General features: G+C 37.0%; 1 protein-coding gene across 1 annotated transcript in view; it reads left to right on the forward strand.

The window, feature by feature from the left end:
- LOC105543484 overlaps nucleotides 1-17,732 on the forward strand; it is a 39,584-nt gene extending 21,852 nt beyond the window's left edge. Inside the window, exons 3-4 of the mRNA XM_011985442.1 lie at nucleotides 13,226-13,323; nucleotides 15,002-17,732. Of these exons, the coding sequence (XP_011840832.1) occupies nucleotides 13,226-13,323; nucleotides 15,002-15,082 (179 nt within the window). The 3' untranslated portion in view covers nucleotides 15,083-17,732. The remainder of the gene's footprint in view (nucleotides 1-13,225; nucleotides 13,324-15,001) is intronic.
- The last annotated feature ends 5,227 nt before the right edge of the window (nucleotides 17,733-22,959 follow it).

Genomic DNA, 22,959 nt, shown 5'->3' on the forward strand with positions numbered 1-22,959 from the left:
TTATTATTATTATTATTATTATCTTTTTCTGTGGTGATTTGTGATCAGTAATCTTTAATGTTACTGTTGTAATTGGCAGTGTCAGGAACTTTGTCCAGAGATGATAGTGAATTTAATCAATAAATGTGTGCGCAGTTTCTGACTGTCCACCAGCTGGCTGCTCCCCCAGTCTATTCCTTTCTTATTGGGCCTTTCTATACCATGATACACAACACTATTAAGATTAGGCCAATTAGAAACCCTACAATGGCCTCTAAGTGCTCAAGAGAAAAGAAGAGTCACACATTTCTCACTCTAAATCCAAAACTAGAAATGATTAAGCTTAGTGAGGAAGGCATGTTGAAAGTCGAGATAGATTCAAAGATAGGCTTCTTGTGCCAAACAGCCCAGTTGTGAGTGAAAAGAAAAAGTTCTTGAAGAAAACTAACAGTGGTTCTCCAGTGAACACATGAATGATGAGAAAGTGATAATGCAGACAGTTTGCTGATAATGCAGACAGTTTTAGTAGTCTGCATAGAAAATAAAACCGGCTACGACATTCCCTTAAGCCAATGCCTAGTCCAGATCAAGACTCTAACTCTCTTCAATTCTATGAAGGCTCAGAGAGGGGAGGAAGCTACAGAAGGAAAGCTGGAAGCTAGCAGAGGTTGGTTCATGAGGTTGAAGGAAAGAAGCCATCTTCATAACATAAAAGTGCAAGATGAAGCAGCAAGTGCTGATGTAGAAGCTGCAGCAAGTTAACCGGAAGATCTAGCTAACATCATTGATGAAATTGACTACATAAACAACAAATTTTAATTGTAGACAAAACAGCCATCTATTGGAAGAAGTTGTCATCAAGGATTTTCGCAGCTAGAGAGAAGTCAATGGCTGGCTTCAAAGTTTCCAAGGACAGACTGACTCTCTTGTTATGGGCTAATGTAGCTGGTGACTTTAAGTGTAAGTCAATGCTCATTTACCATTCCAAAAATTCTAGGGCCCTTTATAACTGTGCTAAATCTATTCTGCCTGTGCTCTATCAATGGAACAATAAAGTCTGGATGATAGCATGTCTGTTTACAGCATAGGTTACTAAATATTTTAAGCCCACTCTTGAGAACTACTCTTCAGGAAAGAAGATTTTCAGAATATTATTGCTCATTGACAATGCACCTGTCACCCAAGAGCTCTGATGGAGAAGTACAGGGTATTAACATTGTTTTCATGCCCACGAACACATCATACTATAGTCCATGGATCAAGGAGTCATTTTAACTTTCAAGTCTTATTATATAAGAGATACTGTTGGTAAGGCTATAGCTGTTACAGATACTGATTCCTTTGATGGATCTGGGCAAAGTAAACTGACAACCTTCTGGAAATAAATCACCATTCCAGATACCATTCAAAACATTCATGATTCGTTGCGGGGGTGGTCAACATATCAACATTAACAGCGATTTGTGGGGTTTAAGATTCAGTCAAGGAAATAACTGCAGATATGGTGGAAATAGCAAGAGAGTTAGAATTCAAGATGTGACTGAATTGCTGCAACCTAATGATAATTTGTTTTTTTTTTTTTGGACGGTCTTGCTTTGTCATCCAGGCTGGAATGCTATGGCACAAACATGGTTCACTGCAGACTCAACCTCCCCAGCTCAAGCGATCCTCCCACCTCAGCCCCTCAAGTAGCTGGGACTACAGGCACATGTCATCATGTCCATCTAGTCTTTGTATTTTTTGTAGAGACAGAGTGTTGTCATGTTGTCCAGGCTGATCTCAAACTCCTGAGCTCAAGTGGTCCGTATACCTTGGCTTCCCAAAGTGCTGGGATTATAGGCCATTGCACCTGGCCCCATGATAAAACTTTAAGGAATTGCTTCTTATGGATGAGCAAAAAAATTGGAATCTTGATGCAGAACGCACTTCTGGTGAAGACGCTGTGAATGTTGTTGAAATGACAACAGAAGGTTTAGAATAGTCCGTAAACAGCTGAGAAAGCAGCAGCAGGAGTTGAGAGGATTGACTTCAGTTTTGAAAGAAGTTCTACTGTGGATAAAATGCTATCAAATAACCTCACATGCTGCAGAGAAATCTTTTGTGAAAGAAAAAGTCAATAGATGCAGTAAACTTCATTTTTTTTAATTTTAAGAAATTGCCTTAGCCACCCCAACTTTCAGCAATCACTACCCTGATCAATCAGCAGCCATCATCATCAAGGCTAGATCCTCTGTTGGCAAAAATATTACGACTCGCTAAAGGCTCAGATGATTATTAGAGTTTTTAATTTAATTTCTTTTTAGCAATAAAATATTTTTAAATTTAAGTAATGTACATTTTTAGAAGACATAATGCTATTTCATACTTAGTAGTCCACAGTAGTATAAACACAACTTTTCAATGTACTGGAAAACAAAACAAAAAAAGTCTCATTTTATTGTGACATTTGCTTTATTGTGGCAGTCTTAACAAAACCTGTAATATTTTTGAGATATTATGCCTATATGAATAGAATTAAAAGCATAATATATATACTTAATGTATTATAAAAATGAAAGAAGATAAAACATATTATTGAATAAATATATCTACACGCAAAAGCTCTCTATTAATATATGCTGTTTACAAATAAATATACATAAAACAAAATGATGTAATAAGTCTATAGAATATGGAAAAATACTAGGCAAATGCAAGCAAAAAGAAAGAGTAATAAGTATAAGAAATAAATGGATTTGATGGCGGAAAAAGCCAGTCACATGAAACAAATTTTACAAAAAATAAAATTTGTTTTGTAAAAAACAAATTTTACAAAAAAGACAATTCATAATAAAAATTTAAATTAATGAACCTTCATATTAAGCAAAAGCTGTTTGAATAAAAGAAGAAATTGATAGAAATACAAGTGAGATAATTTATTTTGAATGGGCAAAAAATTTAAAACATACAAAATATAAATAAAATTGATTTGCGGATACAAAGAATGAATAAAATTTTCAGTGCCAAGAGCATCTATAAATTTATAAAATTTGATTATGTTATGTAAAACATGACAATTTCCAAAAGATAGAAAGCCATATCTCTGACCACAATGCAACAAAACTAGATAAACAAAAGGCAACAAAAAATAAAAAGGAAGAGGGGCTGTTTAATTCTTTAGAAATAATATTTTGTCAAATAATTATTGTTTAAAAGAGGAAATCAAACCTAAAATTATATACTATTTAGACATTAGCAATAACAGTACTACATATCAAAATATGGGTTGACTCCAAAGCTATTCTCAGAGAAAAATGCAGTGTTTAATGCTTTTACTCCTAACAAGAAAAGAAATAAAGGAAGGGAGGAAGGGAGGGAGGGTGGAGGAAGGAAGGAAAGAAAGAAAGGGAACTAAATCTTATATCTGAGAACCAAGAAGAATAACAATAGAAAACTTTACAGGGAAATAAATGAATAAAGATAAACCAGATATTACTGAATTATAAAATAGTAGGAAATTATTTAGCAATTAGCTTTAGGAATCATAATATTTTAGCCAGTTTAAATATAAATAGATTTAATACAGTAAATTTGGTACTTACAGCATTGTAGGAAGAGCTGGAAAATCAGGCTTTTGTCTGTGCCTTCGGGGCTTACTCCCAAAAAACATTGCTGAACTGTACTGTAAGTTTCTATAGTGACAGAATCAAGAAGATGTAGATTTAGGAGGCTACCACTGGAACAACTAAGCTCAAGAAAGTAATATCAGAGATTTTTATAAAAGAAGCAGAGATGGATCAAAAGAATCTAGTGCTAGCATTGCATCTTCCTCCTTGCCACCCACAACTTGGCTTTGCTCTTGCAGAAAAACTCAGTATTTCTGTAATTAGGACAGGCAGTAACAACAGCTGGATTCGAATTTGCGGCCAGAACCCTGCCTCAAAGGGATCTGGGAAATGTAGTTTTTAGGTTTTCAGGCTCTACAGCAGAAGTGTTCAATCTTTTGGCTTCCCTGGGCCACACTGGACGAATTGTCTTGGACCACAGGACAGCTTTGCAAGTGACCCAACACAAATTCACAAACTTGCTTAAAACATTATGAAAATTTTTTTGCATTTTTTTTAGTTCATCAGTTATTATTAGTGTTAGTGTGTTTTATGTGTGGCCCAAGACAATTTTTCTTAGAAATTAGGAGATCTACCACTGAGACAGATGAAATGACAGATGTTACAGGATAGTACCAGTGATAACTTGATGGTATTAAATTTGTAAATCTTGATAAAATGGATATTTCTAATTTCTAAGAAAATGTAAAAGTTCAAATTGATTAAAAATATTGGAAACCTAAGTATATCAATAGTCATGGGAGAAAATGGAAAAACTTATTAAGAATGAAAATGGCCCCCTGACCAAAACAAGACCCAAACAGCTTTATAAAAAATATTTTTATAAATATTTTGTAAAATCTTCAAGGAACATATAATTTCTATATCATTATGCCATTTACAAAATTTCCAAACCACATTAATAGCTCTGTTATTATGCATTATCAGGCATTGTGAAAATGTCCTGTTCATTTTCTGTGCTTCAACCTAACCACATTGAAATCGATTTCAGTAACCACAGTATTTCAGGGCCCCCATTATAGCAGAAAAATGATTATTTTCTGGTATATGTAATTCCCTTCATTGTTTCCTCCCTTTCTGTTCTTCTTTTTGGTATAACATTTACCTTCAAGAGCTTAATTAAGTGAACTCACAGTATGGTGGCATGAGCTGTATCCAGCTCTCTCCCTCCTGGGCTGCTTGGCATTTGTATAATCCCAAGTATAGCGATCCCCCCACAATGTCACCCGCTGAGTCCTGGGTTGCCTTATCTGACTTCCAATCATATGATTCACTGTCCTCCGCCTAATTCCCTCTCTTAACCACCAGACCTCTGCAGTCTTCACAGCACTCAGACCACTAGGAAGAAAAACATTTGGCCACTCCATCATTCCTGCTTAAGATGGAAAGTGGCCCTGTGTGAGTCTGGGTCACTCCAGCCCTCCTAGACATTGGGCAGAGGCTTTCTTTACTCAGTGTTTCCATATTGTGTAGGGTTGAGGAGCTCTTTTGGACTCAGCATCTTCCAGGACCAACCAGACCTGAAACAGTACAGATCTCGTGTAGTCTGAGATCCCCAATATTTCCTGGGGGATCATCATCATCCTCCCTCTCCTTTAGGAGCTAACGGGTCTAAGTGGGGGTTCACATGGGAATGGGGAGGTACTTGACTCTCAGAGATGCTCCCAGTGTTTGCTGTGACTGCTTCCTCTCCACCGCTATAGAGGATACAGAGAGAACAGGTAAAGAGAGACAAAGAGAGGGCCTCTCCTGATAGGAGACTCTTTAGAAGCTTGGAGTCAGGAATATGGTGGTAGGAGACTCATGCTTATTTATGTGCCCTGTTAAAGTGTTTCTTGTCTTAAATGTAGACTGGGATCTTTGAACTCCAAAACTCAGAACTTGATACTTTTATTTCTCTGCTTCCACTATGATGAGAAATTGAAGGAAGAAAAGAGTTTCCTGTAGTTGGCTAATAACCATCGACAACACTATTTAAACTGTTCTAGAAAATAGAAACAAAACATTGCCAAGTTCCATTTTCTGCCAGTCTGCCATAACCTGAAACCGAAACCATGAATATGGACAACATGCAAAAAAACTAAATAAAATATGAACTTACCTGTTTTAACAGTTATTTTAAATAAACAATAGACCATCACTACGTTCTATTCCAGGAATGCAATATAGATTACTTATATTCTTGTGTAATTTTTCTGTACTCAACAAGGAAGCAATGAGCAAGCCACTATGTGGAAAGGTATACTACAAAAAAATAATTGTATACGCCTCAAGGAGCCTAATATCCGGTTGGAGAGACAAACACAAAACTTGAACAACATAAAAATGTAAATAATTCATGATTTACAAAAGAAATACTCAAAGGTAGTACCCTCTTCTTTCAGATGAATTATATAAATATGCACTAGATGTTCATAGAAAGCCCAATCACTTGATTCCAGAGTGGTAGGAAAGACTGTACAAAGAGGGGCAGTATGTGTTTCATTTTAAAAGATGGGTTGAACTTGTATGTGGTGAGAATATTTCAGGCAGGTAATCCAGCAGGTGAAACTGTGAACGAAGGAAAGCTGAATATGTACATGTTCAGTCAACAGTGAGCAAACTTTCTGTGATAGAAAAATGAAATGTTATGGTTTAGAGACATTGTGAGTTAAACTTCCACTCCTGAGGAAATGTTAATTTAAAAGATATGTTATATATCTTTTTCCGTAGTCAGCTGGTAAAACAATTTGGAGTATCTTGACCTGCCTGCGGGGCACACTTGTTCTGTGTGAATAGTGAGGTCTATTGGTTGTAAGTTCAGTGTACACCTCCTTCACACAGTTACTCCAGAGTGCTTTTAAAGCCCCCATTTACATTCTCTTGACTTTCTCCCAAATCTTGGCTGCAAAAACAGTCAGCTCCTCTGCCATCTATTTTACCTTGATTTTCCGTACCCAGTTTCTGGATCTGTTTTTTATTATCCTCATCAAGATATACTCAGCCAATCTAAAGCAGAGATAAAATTGTTGCCAAAATTATGCAGGAGTAAATTCATATGTACTGAAGCTTTCACAAATGAAATTGAACCTGGGGAGAAATACCGTGCTACATTGAAAGCGTTTTTCTCCCCTCACATACACATGAATAATTTGTTTAATTGAGCTCTGGATTCCTTGGGGCACAAAGACTAAATATTTATAGTTCTTTGTGTACACTAGATGGTTAGTGGGAGCTCCCCACAACAGCTCCAGAGACAGAATTATTAGCTGGTTCAGATGGGAACACATAGCAAACTTATTTCTCTAGCTGGGCATATTGACAGAAAAGTCCCTACCTATTTACAGAATTTGAGCCACTCTCCTCACCTCCCACCTCTTCCACCTCCTACAGATTGTGTTGTATTCTTCCTTCTACTTCTGGTGCCTCGTAAAGTCTTTGATCCTACTGCATTACTCTCTCACTTACACAGATCTCACCGTCCCTCCCCTGAATCCAAACAATGCTTGCCTTTTCAAGATGTACTCCATTTTGCCTCAGCTTCCTTTATTCCTTCTAAGAGGGCATTGCAAAAACATCTGCTTCTATTCTGCATCCACTTCACCTCTTTTAACTTTTCTCAGTCTCCAATTTTCTCCTTTGTCATTATCCCAAACATATTTCACTTAGACTCTAAATATTGATTGGTTGGTTAGTTCTGCATAATACAAAAGGGTTGCTGACTCTACTTAAAAAGTAATGAGAATTATGACTTCCCACAGAATACGTAGAGAGCAGATAAACTCTTAGTGTGACAAACTGAGAAAATAAACACTTTATCTTATTAGATTGTTTCCACAGGGATGCAAATGAAACAAGTGATACGTCACCACCATCAACTAAATTACAAACACTGCTTAGGTTTATTAAATCCATTATTATACCTGCAGCCATTTTTTAAATTATTGTTTTTGAAATTATTATCTTGGTCAAAAGAGCAGGAAAAATGCTCATCGAATCAATAATGTATCCTTTTAACCTAACCCTAACTCCTAAGAGTGGTTGCAAATATGTGAACGATTGGTTAATGTAAGGGTCCTTCAGGGAATAAGGGGTCAATGGAGCATAAACAGCAGCAGTCAGGGTGCAGCCAAATTACCCTGTAAACCAGTTGCTGTTCTATGAACAGATAGGAGGTGAGGTCTAAAAATGTTGAAATCATGAAGATCTGGAATCTGCATTCACTTAAATTCATTTGGTTTCTCTTAGCTGTGGCAGATCGACTTTACTTACCCTGTCTGAATTATATCCCTCATCCTTACCATGGCTTCATAGTGGGCAAAGTGGGCTTCCCACCTCAAAAATTTGAGGCATTACTTGCTAATTTTAAAGATAACATTAAATTGGACCAAGTAGCTGATTTTATGTGGGCATTGTTCCTTTTGTTTAAGCCTCCATTATAAATAGGATTATTACATTTGTTCTTTTGTGATTTTTTAGCTCACCAGATTATCAAGTCAGGATCATGGGTTGTTCACCTCTATTTATATAGAGCCTGGAACATTGGTAATGCTTACTACATGTTTGATTAGTGAAAAAGTGAGTGGTTATGAATGGAAGAGCTGGGAACAAAGAGGAAAAAAGGCACTTTCATGGGCCTATGATGTGACAGAACAGGCATGAAAGAGCAAAGCTTATTTAGAATGAAGACAATTCTCCAGCTTGGTTGAAAGTTGTAATATATGTGTTAGGAAAGGTTAAATGTGGTCAAATTTGAATGCCAGATTGAATGCCAGATTTAGGAATTGGGTACTTATTCTATAGATAGTAGAAAGTTTGTTTGAACATTTTGTAACAGGAGAATGACTTGGGAGGAATAATGTTTTAGAAAGATTTGTCTTGCTGCAGAATGCAAGAAGGACTGCATTAGGGAGGGATTGGAGGTTGGAAGGTGAGGGATGAGGTTTACATAAAAAGGAAGGTAAAGCCTGAACTGGAGAGGTAGTGCCATAATCATAAAATAAAGGTGATGGAAGAAATATTCTTAAGGAAGAATCATTGGACTTTTTGTTATTTTGGGGTTTGGAGGGCAAGGGAGAGCCATGTGAAAGATGACTTTCTGATTCAGAGTCAGAATGACATGAACATTGTTAGTTCTATTGCATATATCAGAGGAACCTGGTGCCAGGTGAGTGGGAGGGTAGGGAGGGTTTGGAAGTAGATTATAAAAACTGTAATTTGAAGGACATTTGGAAATATATGAGCATAAATATCCACACACAGTTTAAGATAAAGGACTGGCTGGGCGTGGTGGCTCACGCCGGTAATCCCAACACTTTGGGAGGTTGAGGTGGGCGGATCACTTGAGGTCAGGAGTTCCAGACCAGCCTGGCCAAGATAGTGAAACCCCGTCTCTACCAAAAAAAAAAAAAAAAAAATTAGTGGGCATGGTGGCACGCACCTGCAGTCCTAGCTACTCAGGAGGCTAAGGAAGGAGAATAACTTGAACTTGGGAGGTGGAGGTTGCAGTGAGCTGAGATCATGCCACTGCACTCCAGTTTCAGCAACAAAGTGAGACTCCCTCTCAAAAAAAAAAAAAAAAAAAAAAAGATGAAGGACTAAAATTCTAAGAATAAAATTGGATCAAAATAAATATTTGGTAGTAATCTATATGGAAGTGATAACTGATTTTTAGAGTATGGAAGAATTCTCTGAGAGAGATACTGCAAGATGAGCAGTAAAACAAAAATTAAACTTTGGAATTATTTGTTAAATTTGGTCATTGTGGACCAAATGTGTATGCATTGTCCGATGTACATGGACAAATAAGATGATCAAATGAATGTTTACAATTATTTTCCACATTACCCAAACAAGTTAATTTGGTTGTGACCTCATTAAATTAATGTCTTAAATTGATTTAAACTAGAGTGATGGGACCAAGGATAATTAAAGGCACTCCATCCATCCTGCAGCATTTCCAAAGTGGGAGGTATTTTGAAACGTTAACATAGATAGTATCATTATTTATTGCTTCATCTGCTCCTATACATATTTCATATGAATATATCAGATAACCTTCTTTGAAAAGACTTATTATTTGCCATGTTTTGGCAGTCCTTGATATTATAATGTCAGGACATCTTAATGTCATTTTTTTTTAAGGCTTAGAAACAATAAAACTTCTATACAAGTAACATTAAGCAGATCATCTCACATAATTCTTTTACTCATCTTACATCTCAATACCCTACAGGTTTATAACTCCCACTGAAATGTTTATTACATACTATTAACTAACAGTTATATAATGTTTTACAATGTGCTTTTACATAATGTTCAATTTGATGTTCATAGTAAATCTGTCAGCATGGCATTATTATTATTATAATTACATCTTAAAGATGAATAAAATGAAGCTCAGAGAGGTTAAGTAACTTTCCTAAATGTTTTTTTTTTTTCTTTTTATTCCAAAGGTTTATGGGACTCCTCAGTAGTCTCTATGTAGAGTCTAATGTAGAATCCGGGACTGCACAGAAAATTCACTGGATGTAAGAAACAATGATAACCTCTATTTTTACATCAAAAAAATAAGATACAAGTTAAATTTACTAATATTTAACGTATAGACTGACTCTCAAAGGTCAAACAGTCTCTATGGTCATGCTCCCTGTCCTGTTTGGTACATGAGAGGTCTGGAAGAGATGTCTGAGAGCTCCAAAATGCAAGCAGCTTCACAGAGGTACCCTCTCTTGTTTACTCACTCTCAGTGTTGTGTCATAAGCAGTTCAAATGAGCCTAGATACAAGAATTTATAGATTATAGGACCATTTTTTAATGGGTACTTCATTTTTGCTTTAATAATTATTTTTGATTGTTAATGAAAATGACCATTTCCACATATACTGAATATTGAATTTATAATTCTTATATATTTCCTTATATTTCCTGTGTCCCATTCATCTATCTAGGACAAAAACCATAACAGAAAAGCCTATTTTAGATTGTAAAATTTCTAAATTATCTTTTAAACCAAATATGCAAAGATATTCCTTCTTATTCATGGTCTGATGAGTTGTCAGTGTGATGCTTTATATTCTTATACATACGATCCCTTCCTTCCTTCCTTCCTCCCTCCCTCCCTCCCTCCCTTCCTTCCTTTCTTCACTCTCTCTTTCTTTTCTTTTTTGAGATGGAGTCTCACTCTGTTGCCCAGGCTGGAGTGCAATGGCATGATCTCAGCTCACTGCAACCTCCATCTCCCGGGTTCAATGTTCAAGAGATTCTCCTGTCTCAGCCTTCTGAGTAGCTGGGATTACAGGCATCCACCACCACATCCAGCTAATTTTTTTGTATTTTTAGTAGTGATGAGGTTTTGCCATGTTGGCCAGACTGGTCTTGAACTCCTGACCTCAGGTGATCCACCAACCTCAGCATCCCAAACTGCTGAGATTACAGGCGTGAACCACTGTGCCTGGCCTCATATGATCCATTTCTGGCTAAACTGCTCCTCACAAAATACACAGATGACATACATAGATTCCTGTACAGAAAATGCTGATTGAAACTAACACTAGGCTGGGTGTGGTGGGTCACACCTGTAATCTCAGCACTTTGGGAGGCAGAAGTGGGTGGATCACATGAGGCTGGGATTTTGAGACCAGCCTGGGCAACATGGCGAAACCTTGTCTCTACTAAAAATACAAAAATTAGCTGGGTGTGATGGTGTATGTCTGTAATTCCAGCTACCTGTGGGGCTGAGGCATGAGAATCACTTGAATCTGGGAGGTGGAGCTTACAGTGAGCAGAAATTGCTCCACTGCATTTCAGCCTGGGCAACAGAGTAAGACTCTGTCTCACCAAAAAAACAAAACAAAACAAAAAGAGGCTGGGCATAGTGGCTCACGCCTGTAATCCCAGCACTTTGGGAGGCCAAGGCAGGCAGATCACTAGGTCAGGGAGTTCAAGATCAGCCTGGCCAACATGGTGAAACCCCATCTCTACTAAAAAATACAAAAATTAACAGGGTGTGGTGGCACAGGCCTGTAGTCCCAGCTACTCGGGAGGCTGAGGCAGGAGAATTGCTTGAACCTGGGAGGTGGAGGTTGCAGTGAACCAAGACCATGCCATTGCACCCCAGCCTGGGCAACAGAGTGAGACTCCGACTCAAAAAACAAACAAACAAACAAACAAAAAGAAACTAAGACTAACAATGTTTAAGCAAACAAATAAGAAAATAGCAGACTTGCATGTCTATCACTCAAAATGTTATTTTTATTTTTATTTTTTGAAATGGAGTTTCGCTGTTGTTGCCCAGGCTGGAGTGCAATGGCACAATCTTGGCTCACTGCAACCTCTGCCTTCCAGGTTCAAGCGATTCTCCTGCCTCAGCCTCCCAAATGGGGTCTTGGCATGTTGTCCAGGCTGGATTTGAACTCCTGAGCTTATGCAATCTTCTGATCCCAGTCTCTTGGGTAGCTGGGACTACAGGCATGCACCACAATACCTGGCCAAAATGTAAGATTTTCATCAGCAATATTATAAGATGAAACAATGATCTGAACAACAGCTGGCCAAAGTCAAATTTTTAGCTATCAAGAAGAGTATTTAAAAATATATTTACATCCACTGTCATTATTCATAAATTTCATGTGAGCTGTATATATTCCTTTGAGGTATTGGCTAAGGATAATCAAGCTATTTTAACACTAAATATCTAAAACATGAAGATGAACTCTATAATTGTTTCAGCAATGTTTGAAGTCATACTCAATCCAGTACTTTTCAAAATTTTACTAAAAATTAATGAAAACGTTGAGGGCTTCCTTTAACATTTCTTATTTAATTGCAAGAGGCAAAAAGCAGTTGTTTGCCCTGTCACAGTAGGCTAAAGTAATATACTCAATATAACTGCAAACCAACAGGCACTCCTTTTACAGCAAAAAGTGTTAGAAGTTGCAAAATGTAACTTAGAACAAATTTCAAATTAAAGGAGGGCATGCTATTCATAAAAGTATCAATGTTTCTCCAAAGTCTAAGTTTGTGGTATTTGCTGGATTTTATTTCAATAACGAAGTCCATCAAGTATTACTTTTTGTGTAAGCCACTAAAGAATATGAGCCAGAAAAGATATTTCTCAATAATAAAAAACGTCTTTAATGAAAACGATTAACCAAGTTGCATTGCCTGGAATCTTAAAAAGTACTCCTAGGTCACAGGCGGATTTCAGAGCTAGTACAATGCAAATTGACTTACTCCATCATACGTGAACACATAAAGCAAAATTGAAGTCACACATGTACAAAGTGCTGATGGGCGTCATTAACATGGTTAATTTCATAAAATTAAAAACTTAAACCTACAATACAAGCTCTAAACATTGCAATCCATGTGGCATGATCATGAAAATCTTTTGTATTAATACTACAGTGAAGCTGATTGGTTATCTTGTATGAAAGACATGAAAGGAGTTGAGTTTATAGATGTGTATGTATTTTTCTTGAATAACGAAAGAGATAAGTATTCCTTTTCTGATATACTGCGATAGTAATAAGAGGTGGGGCTTTCAGGAGGTGATTAAGTAATGAGAGCAGCACCCTCATGAATGGGATTATGACCTTATAAAAGAGGTGTGAGGAAGCTTTACATTTCTTTTTTGTCCTTTTAACCTTCTACCATTTTAGGACACAGCAAGAGGCAACATTTTGGAAGCAGAAGGCAACTCTCACTGGAAACCAAATCTACTGGCACCTTGATCTTGAACTTTGCAGCCTCCAGAACTGTGAGAAAATACATTTCTGTTCTTTATAAATTCCTCAGTCTCATGTACTTTGCTATAGCAGCAGGAACAAACTAAGACTATTTGAAATATATTATACAGGGCTGGGCACGGTGGCTTATGCTTGCAATCCCAGCATTTTGGGAGGCTGAGGTGGGTAGATCACTTGAGGTCAGGAGTTCAACACCAGCCTGGCCAACATGGTGAAACCTTGACTCTACTAAAAACACAAAATTAGCCAGGCATGGTGGCATGTGCCTGTAATCCCAGCTACTTGGGAGGCTGAGGCATGAGAATCACTTGAACTTGGGAGGGGGAGGTTGCAGTGAGTCGCGATCCACTGCTGTACTCCAGTCTGGGTGACAGAGCGAGAGTCCGTTTCAAAAAAAAGGAAATATATTACGCAGGATCAATGGGACAATGGCTTATATTTTTTCTCTTTAATTTCCATTTAAAAAATAAAAGTTCAGTGCTCTAATTATAATTACCCTCAATGGTTCCTGGTGAGTTCTTACAAATTTTTTGTGTTTTGACTCCCTTTCTCTCTTTTGGAATATCATATGACTCATGCATTTTTATAAAATCATTTTCAGTCAGTTGAAGTCATTATTGTTTTTATGCTCAAATTATTCCGCTTTTGGCCAAATTAGCTCTTCTGTCCTTTTGACATAACCCCATTAACTTTTTCTTTTTTCACAGGTAAAGTCTTTCTATGTTGAGCAGGTTGGTCTCTAACTTGACCTCCCAAAGTGCTGGAATTGCAGGTCTGAGCCACCATGCCCAACCTCCCATTACAGTTTGATTACTATCAAACTTTGTCTTTTTTACAACAAAATATCCAAGGCTCATCTTATCTATTTCCTGACCCAAACCTCAATCTGGCCCTTTTTCTAAGGAGCCCTAGTTTGTTTTATCGGCAAGTGATATTTAGAGATCATAATCTGGTGCTAGGTTTAACGATTGCTTTTAGACTTTTTCAGTAAATAGAATTAGGAAATACACTTAAACTTTTTAACTAATTGTAGAAAATGTTAAACATACACAACAACAGTAAGAATAGCATAATAAATCCTCATGTGACAGCATCCAATTTTAACAGAAATCTATGTTTTGCTCATCTTGTTTTATCTAGTTCTCACACTTCCCTTGAAAACTATTAAAAATCTATGGCAGAAAAATGGTCAAGGAATACAAACTACAACTTCATAAATGAGGAACCAGAAAAGGTAAAAAAACAAAACAAAACAAACAAAAAAACAAAACTTGAACAGATAATCGAATTTCACAGTAATTCATTTTCAAATTAAAAAGTATAAAGATTAAAAAAATGATTTCCCCTTTGTTGACTAGACTGCAGAAAAATGGGGCCAGGCATGGTGGCTCATGCCTGTAATCCCAGCACTTTGGGGATCCAAAGTGGGAGAATCACTTGGGCCAGAGTTCAAGACCAGCCTGGGCAATATAGCAAGAAAAAGAAATTAAAAAATAAAAATAGAAGTTTCATGCAATACTAAAGGGAATATAAGTGGGTATAAGTTTTCTGGACAGCAATTTTAAAAATTACATAAGAAATCTTCAAAAATATTCTTCTCTTTGATGTAACAGATAGACTCTACAATACAGTGATTTAAATAATACAGAAGTTCACTTCTTTCTGTCTTCTCTATCTCTCTGTGTCCAGGTTAGCAGGGAGGCATTCATGTGTGAGGTCAAAACTGAGTCACAACCACAACCAAGTTCCAGCTGGCAACAAGAGGAATAATAACATGGAGGAGTTATGACCAATGTTGTAAGGATCAGGCCTAGAAATGGCAGGCATCTTTTCCACTAATATCCTATTGGTAAAAATGTAGTCACATGGGCACACCACCTATCTGAATGGAAGGCTGGGAAATGTTGATCGGTTGGGCAGCCATATGTGTAGGAAGGAGAAAACAGAATTTGGTAGATACCTAGTAGTCTCTGCCATACCCTTGACCAGAAATTTTTCTTCTAAAGAATTTAATTCTAAAAATTAGAGACATTCCCAAAGATTTACCTGCAGGCATCACAGCTTTGTGTATAATCGCAAAAATTGAAATGAACATGAATGTCCAAAATAGTGAATTATTTAAATAGATTATTATGCATATTATGAAGAAATACTCTGCAACTCTTAAAAATAAATGTGATGTGCCAGGTGCAATGGGATATGCCTGCAGGCCCAGCTACTTGGGAGGCCAAGGCAGGAGGATCACTTGAACTCAGGAGTTCAAGTCTAGTCTAGACAACATAGTGGACTTGGCCTCTAAAAAAGAAAAAAAAAAAAAAGAAAACTGATGTAATGAATATATAATGACCATAAAAGAAGTCTAACACTATAGTAGAAATGTTTGGGGCACTCATCCCATTCATAATTATTTTACATTTAAATTGCTGTTCCTATGTAAGTGGTGAGCTTGGTAACCGTTTTCATATCAGGTGATACTACTGCAGTAATCATAGCTGTTTGAATGAGGAATAATCCCAATCACATTTTCTCTTAATAGTTTATTATACTGGGCATTGGGGTTGCAAGACAATGCACAGTCCAGGCTGAATACATGTCTTCATGTACCTGTGTGTAAATCCCACTTTTATTCTAAAATTCTTTGAATATTTTGTTTCTTGCAACCCAATGATCCCAAGAAAATTATATGCTTTTACCTGAAAATTAAAACCAATATTTATGGAAAAGTGTATATGCAGTATGATCCCACTTTATAAACAAAGACAAATTTATAGGAAAAAGGTTATATGGCTGATAACAATGACTGTCTCTGAGTGGTAAGATTACAGTTAATTTTTATTTTCTTCACTCTGTTTATCTTTATTTTCTGAACTTTCTACAATGAACATGTTTTATTTTTACTTTTGTTAAAATAAATAACATTTAATTTGACAGGACATTCTAAAAATCAACCTTTGGTAACTTCAATATTCACTGGCACATTAGTCTGTGCCTGTTTCTGGGGGTCATTCCCATGAGAAAGGCAGGTAGAACTTATGAGGATAGAGCAGTTGAAATATTATAGGTTTCATATTTTACGGCTTTATTGAAAACATTGATATATTGAATATTTGTAAATTTTAATTTCATTTTCTTTTATAATCCTCAGTGTGAGGCTAAGGTATAAGGAGATTGGTAAGGAAGTATGATACATATTGAATCCGATGTCAAGGTACCATTGGTGCCTGGATCTGACCAATAGACCAAGGGAAAAATCTCAAAGAATGAGACTTGTAATGAGAACACCACAAACTTGAATACCTTATACACAAAACACAAACATTGTTATGCATAATGTGCATGAACCCTGAAACAAAGATAATGATTTGGACCTCCCAACTGAAGTGGCATGAACAAAAGAAACAGCAGAGAAAAAAATCAAAATAACTAAAATAAATTGTTAGAGAAAAATTACTTCAAAAATAACTATAACACTTTGCAATTTCAGTAACAGTTCTGCCTCTGATGCAATGTAAAACATGTATTAGACATTCAGTCTCCACAATAAATTTTAATGAGCACTACAAATTTAGAATATATAAAAATATCAGTAACCTATGAATTCATCAACATAACTCACTTTTCAGTTAAGTTAGGCTGAGTTGAAATTCTACTAAGTTTTCCCATATTCTTGATAAAGGCTAAATTTGAAATAATTTATTTAGATGACTGTTAATTGGCAATTTGATAGTAGTTACATTTTACATAACACTTGATATAATAATTAACCAAAATTAATTGGTTCAATATTATCTTCTGTGGTTTATTGATCCAAAAGTACATATTTGTTATGTAAACTTATACTATGTAAACTTGTATTTGCTTTTTGCTTCCTTGAATTAATAAAGCCCATTAATGCAAACCTAAGTCTTCATAGACTTTTCCAATCCTTAGTTAAATATTAAAAACTGACTACTGTAGTTATTTGCTAGGTATAAAAGGTGTGACTCAGAGCAGAGAATAGGATGTCAGCAAATAGACAATAAGATGTCAGCAAAAGTGCCTCAAATTGTAACTGCGACAAGTTAAGGGCATTGTAAATACTATAGTTATATGTTATATGCAGCTTGCAACTTCTACTGAAATGAGTTTAATCATGCCTTTCACACAGCTGAAGTTTGTGTCACGATTTAAGCTGATTTTCTCATTCTTATCAAAGTCTTACCTGGGGGTAGGGAGAGGTAGACCTGCATCCCACCTCTAATACTATCATTTTAGGAAGAGACAGGCATAAATCTGCTCATCTAGTAGAACACATGATGTTAGAGTATATTTTGTTGAATGCTATGGAATATTAATATAATTAATTCTAAAATATCACCTAAAAATGTCAACTGAAGATCTGACTGTCCTAAATATAAAAAATAAAACAACACATACTTTCTCTACTGCTTTTCTGTCCATTCATTGTCACCAGGCCTAGCCAGTCCCTGACACCCAATACACTACCAATAAGCCACCGTCATCTTTTCCTGGGGTTTTGCATTCACTGGTCATGTTGCCTAGTATAGCCTATAATAATCGTTAGTCATCATTAAGGAACTAAGTATTATCTGCTCCTTGCCTTGGAACACTCTATTTGCAGTTGTGCAAATGAGAAGCCCCAAATTTATAAGTCAATATCCTCATTTCAGAGCCCCCACCCTTGTGACTTTAAATTGGAGCTCCTGTTTGACACCACTGTGTATCTCTGTCTCTGGCCATCACTTTTTTAATACATATGACTTTCCTTTCCCAATTTCCAGACAGGGCTCTTGGAATGTATGTCAAACTCAATTACTCTATAGAAAAACTGTCTTTCTCTTCAACGTGCTCCCTTGAGGTTGCTAGGTGAATTCTGTACCTCCTATTTTAAAAGAGGCTTTCCCAAACTGTGCCATTTATCAATGTATTGCCCATCAGTCTCCATCTACCATTCTCCGCTGTCTTGTGAACTGAAGAGGGATCCTGTAAACATTTCTTTATTGCCAGCAGGTACAACATTAGACATTGTCAAGAAAGGGTTCTGGAGGGCCACTTCAAGTCCACTGCAAGAGGAAAGGGCTGCTCCTGATGGCCAGGTTTGCTGTTTCCTTCAGCAAGGCTGCTGGCGGATGTGCATGTCAGAGTTCCCATGGTTCTCACCTCAGTGACACTTGACAACCAGCATCGGGCCCACCAAAACCTCCAAGAAGTTTAGTCACCAGGTGAGCCACTTCCTGTGAACCCCTCCAGCATATACCTTCTGGTAAGTTTCTATGCTGTTGGTAGTCTGTGCGTTCCTATAGCAAGCACACTCTCTCCAACAAGGCATGAATCATGAATCTACATTGGTTGAAGGTGGGACAGTTGGTTTCTTCTACATTCTTGGTTCCTTCATTGTTCATTCTTCCTCAGTCCCAGAAGTAGCTGCTTTTTGTATTTGTTATCTCTGTATTCATTAGAGTTCCCTTTTATTATGATTAATATAATACTCTTTTATATTAAATTTTTCCTTTTCAAATAACTGGTGTGGATCGAAGGCATCCTGAATTTGGTATAAGTCTATCTTACTGTTTTCAGATACTGTAGTAAGAGGCATAAACTTTATGTAATTTTAGTAGATTTGCAGTTGCAAAATATTTGAAATAAATTTATGGCAGGAAGGTTTGAAGTGAGAAAATTATGTAATTGAGTTACATTCTTATGTAAATTGGGAAAAGACTGCCATTATAGCACTTTAGCAGCATAGTATCTTTGTTCAGCTCTCATGACTATCCTGTCCTATAAGAGTAAGCTTAGAGAATCACTAAAACCAATGAACAAAATGTTGCTTAATAGAACAATTGTTGAGTTTATAAAAATTTATTCAGTTAGAGAATAAGGTTTTGTCTTCAGACTTTCAGTTATGGGTGACCCAACTTCTCTAAAATCATCTTTCCATACTATCTCTGTTTGTCAATTTAATTTTCTTTGTTTCTACTGTTCAGGATTAAAATATCAGCATTATCTCTAATTTATTCCAGCATTATTAAATATCTACTATTTGCATGGCACTGACTGGGGAATGGAAGCAGGAGCAGAAAAATGTAGACATAGAAAAATTGCTCACTGTAAATAACCAATACTTTTAGAAATAATGTAAGTGACTAATGTTCAGAAATAATGTATCACCAAAATTTCTTTTTTTTCAAAATTTCTTATGGTTCATTAGTTTGTAAATGTAATGTAAATGTTGAGAATATTATTCTTGTCATAATGTAAAGCCATGTTCTTTTACTTTAATCTCTGGAAAAAAATCACAAATCATTCATTATTGTTTTAAGACAAGGTGTGCGACAGTTGAATAAAAAGTTAAGTGCATTCATTTCTTTAATTAAATCTAAGCTGTAATTCAAATGAACTTTGGAAAACACTAACTTTAGTCTGATTAGTTACTAGTAGTTCATTGGGTATCTACAACAACCATACTTTCATTCTAAAAGTTGACAGTGATTCTCTTATATCCCATGATAGAAATATGAAGATTATTTCACAATACCCTCTGTAGACATAAAACTTTATAAACCCACTAATGCCAAAGGGCAAGGTGATAATCCCCTCAAAAAAAAAAAAAAAGAAAAAAAGAGAAAAACAGGAAGTCATGCTGTTCTCTTCTTGAACACCACCTTTGCTGTCACCATGGTACTGTGATCTAGGGTAAGGCAGTTTTTGTTGTTGTTATTGTTTTAAATAACAGAACATTCAGAGAAATATCCTAAAGCAGTATAAAATTGGAAGGCTAGCATCTCTTCTTTAATTAATTACATTTACTTCTATGTTCTACTTAAGCCAAAGCCTTCCTTTAAGACCCATTCTTACCTTCGTTCACCATTTGCTCTCCTCTCACAGTCTTCTGGCCTCAATACCCTTGTACAGTGACTCTCCTTTCTTGTATCCTGACCTGGGGATTCTCCAGCTCCCTCCAAGTGACAGAGAATCCGAAGTGCTGGTCCCAGAGCCTTTCTCTCTTATCAGTTCTCCTGTTGCAGACTCCAGGTGACAAGGGCTTTACTTCTGCCTGAGAGTCTCCTGGTCTGAAGACAGGTAGGAGGAAGCCTTGTCCTCCTGAGCTGCAGTTGAGTTGGTGGGTGCTTTCACTTTGCTTCAGGCTGTCCACCAACAATGGCTGAAGCATTCTTCCTGAGTGTGCCTACACACAGAAATACTTTATCCTTTTTTAAAAAAAATGTTTTATTTAAAACATTTTATTTAATATTTTATTTATTGATTGATTGATTTTGGAAACGGCATCTCGCTCTCTCACTCAGGCTGGAGTGCAGTGGTATGATCTTGGCTCACTGCAACCTTTGCCTCCCGGGTTCAAGCAATTCTCCTGCCTCAGCCTCCCAAGTGGCTGGGACTACAGGCACATGCTGCCACGCCTGGCTAATTTTTTGTGTTTTAGTAGAGACAGGGTTTCACCGTGTTGCCCAGGCTGGTCTCGAACTCCTGATCTCAGACAATCCACCAGCCTCGGCCTTCTAAAGTGCTAGGATTACAGACATGAGCCACTATGCCCAGCCTACTCTATCTATCTTATCTTTTTTCCAAAAATAAATCTATCCTCAATATGAAGAATTTAGATTTTTCCTGTTTAAATGACTCCAGTACTAAGCTTTAGGGAACAGTAAGGTTCGCTATTATCTTTACGTTAAGGGAATAAACACTTTGAAGGCCCAGATGGTGTATTATTTATGTAGGTATTTAATAATGCTGAACTTGAGTCAGAAACAAAACCAATGTTTTAAGCCCAGTTGATTGGCAGAAGAATACAATTTTTCTCCTGATAATGAGAGATGAATTTCAGTTCATCTTGCCCATAAAATATTGACTTCATGCAACATGTACAATGTATTTCCCAGGACAGAAAACCGGGAATCAAAGCTCTCTTTTGTGAAATCTAATTTGCCATCATGTCCAGTTAATCCTACCTCATGGCTATATCTCTTGACTCTGTTATCTTTTTTCCAAACCCTTTCTTACACTATAGGGCCTGCAGAATAAATTCAAGTTTTGTAGCATTGCATACAAAGCACTTTATTATTTGACCCTTGCCTACATTGTGGCCTCATTTTTAGCTGCCCCTCGTTTGTGGTCATGAAAATGCAGCACTCAGGTTTTCTACTGTGGAGAGTGTAATTGACTGATGGCCCCAGATAGTGTCCGCTGGATCCACTCTTGTGTTCATGTAGACACCACGATTCCCACAGGGTTTTCTCAGCCAGAGTACAACACGGAAGGATTCTAACGCAGGCTTATTTTTATGAGACAGGGTTCCTTTAACAGGTGATTCTGGCTGGAGGACTCTGCTAAACTTGGCCTGGCTAAGAATTTCTTTTTCTTTATTGTTTTTTTTTTTTTTTTTTCCAAAATCAGAGACAGACTTGCTCTGTCACCCAGGCTGAAGCATAGTGACGTAATCTTGGCTCATTGTAACCTTGAACTCCTGGGCTCAAGTGATTCTCTTGCTTCAGCCTCCTGTGTAGCTGGAAATACACCCAGCTAATTTTTTATTTTTATTTTTTGTAGAGATAGGATATTGCTATTTTGCCCAGGCCGGCCTTGAACTCCTGGCCTCAAGCAATACTCCTACCTTGGTCTCCCAAAATGTTGGGATTACAGGCATGAGCCATAGCGTCTGGCTTGCCTAAGATTTTCTTAGAGCTGTGCCACATCTGAGACTCATCCTATACAATTCTCCTCCACGTCTTTCTCTGTCTCTCACAGGGGTCAGACTGCCATTATGGTCTGAAGGTTCCTCCTGCCTTCCTTAGCTCGCTCTTCTTTATCCATCATAGGCATTTCTCACCAATACATTTCTTGCACATCTAATCCCGTTTTGGCATTTCTTCTGGGAGGATTCAAATTAACAAAACTGGTGCCAGGAGTGGTTTGAAGAAGCAAGAGATAAGACTGAGTTTGGGAACCTTCAGGCAGAGTAGGTCATCTTAAGGGTTGTATGTGGATAGTTTGTGGGACTAGGTGGCAGCTTAATTGCTAAAGGTTTCACTGATGCTAATCTTGAAAGGGAAAACACCCCAGTGCAGGGGAACACCACTGCACATGCAATGATTCAGGCATTTGAAAGACATGGGGGAAATGGTACTACAAGGACAGCAGAGATAACCAGTTCCCATCAAATTTGTACTGCTTTGCAGAGGAATAGTGAAAAATTGAGGACTATTAACAAGCGATTAAAGCTCAGTGTGGAAGCTGGAGGACTTCTTTTGTAGTTTACAAAGAGGGTCTTATCTTCTGCAATGACGGAACAGAGAGAGCTCAGCAGAGAACTGCCTATCTGATACAGGTATACCTTGGATATATTGCAAGTTAGGTTCCAGACTGCAGCAATAAAGCGGGGTCACAATCTTTTTGGTTTCCCAGTGCGTATAAAAGCTATGTTTACACTATACAGTAGTTTATTAAGTGTGACATCATATTATGTCTTAAAAAGTTTATACCTGAATTTATAAACACGCTATTGATTAAAAATGCTAACAATCATCTGAGCCATCAGTGAGTCATAATCTTCTTGCAGGTAGAGGGAACAGTAGTGTGTGCTGTTATCTGGGTGACAGAGCGAGACCCTGCCAGGAAAAAAAAAAAAAAAA

This window comes from Mandrillus leucophaeus, unplaced genomic scaffold, assembly GCF_000951045.1.
Source record: "Mandrillus leucophaeus isolate KB7577 unplaced genomic scaffold, Mleu.le_1.0 Scaffold283, whole genome shotgun sequence".
In the NCBI taxonomy this organism is placed as follows: domain Eukaryota; kingdom Metazoa; phylum Chordata; class Mammalia; order Primates; family Cercopithecidae; genus Mandrillus; species Mandrillus leucophaeus.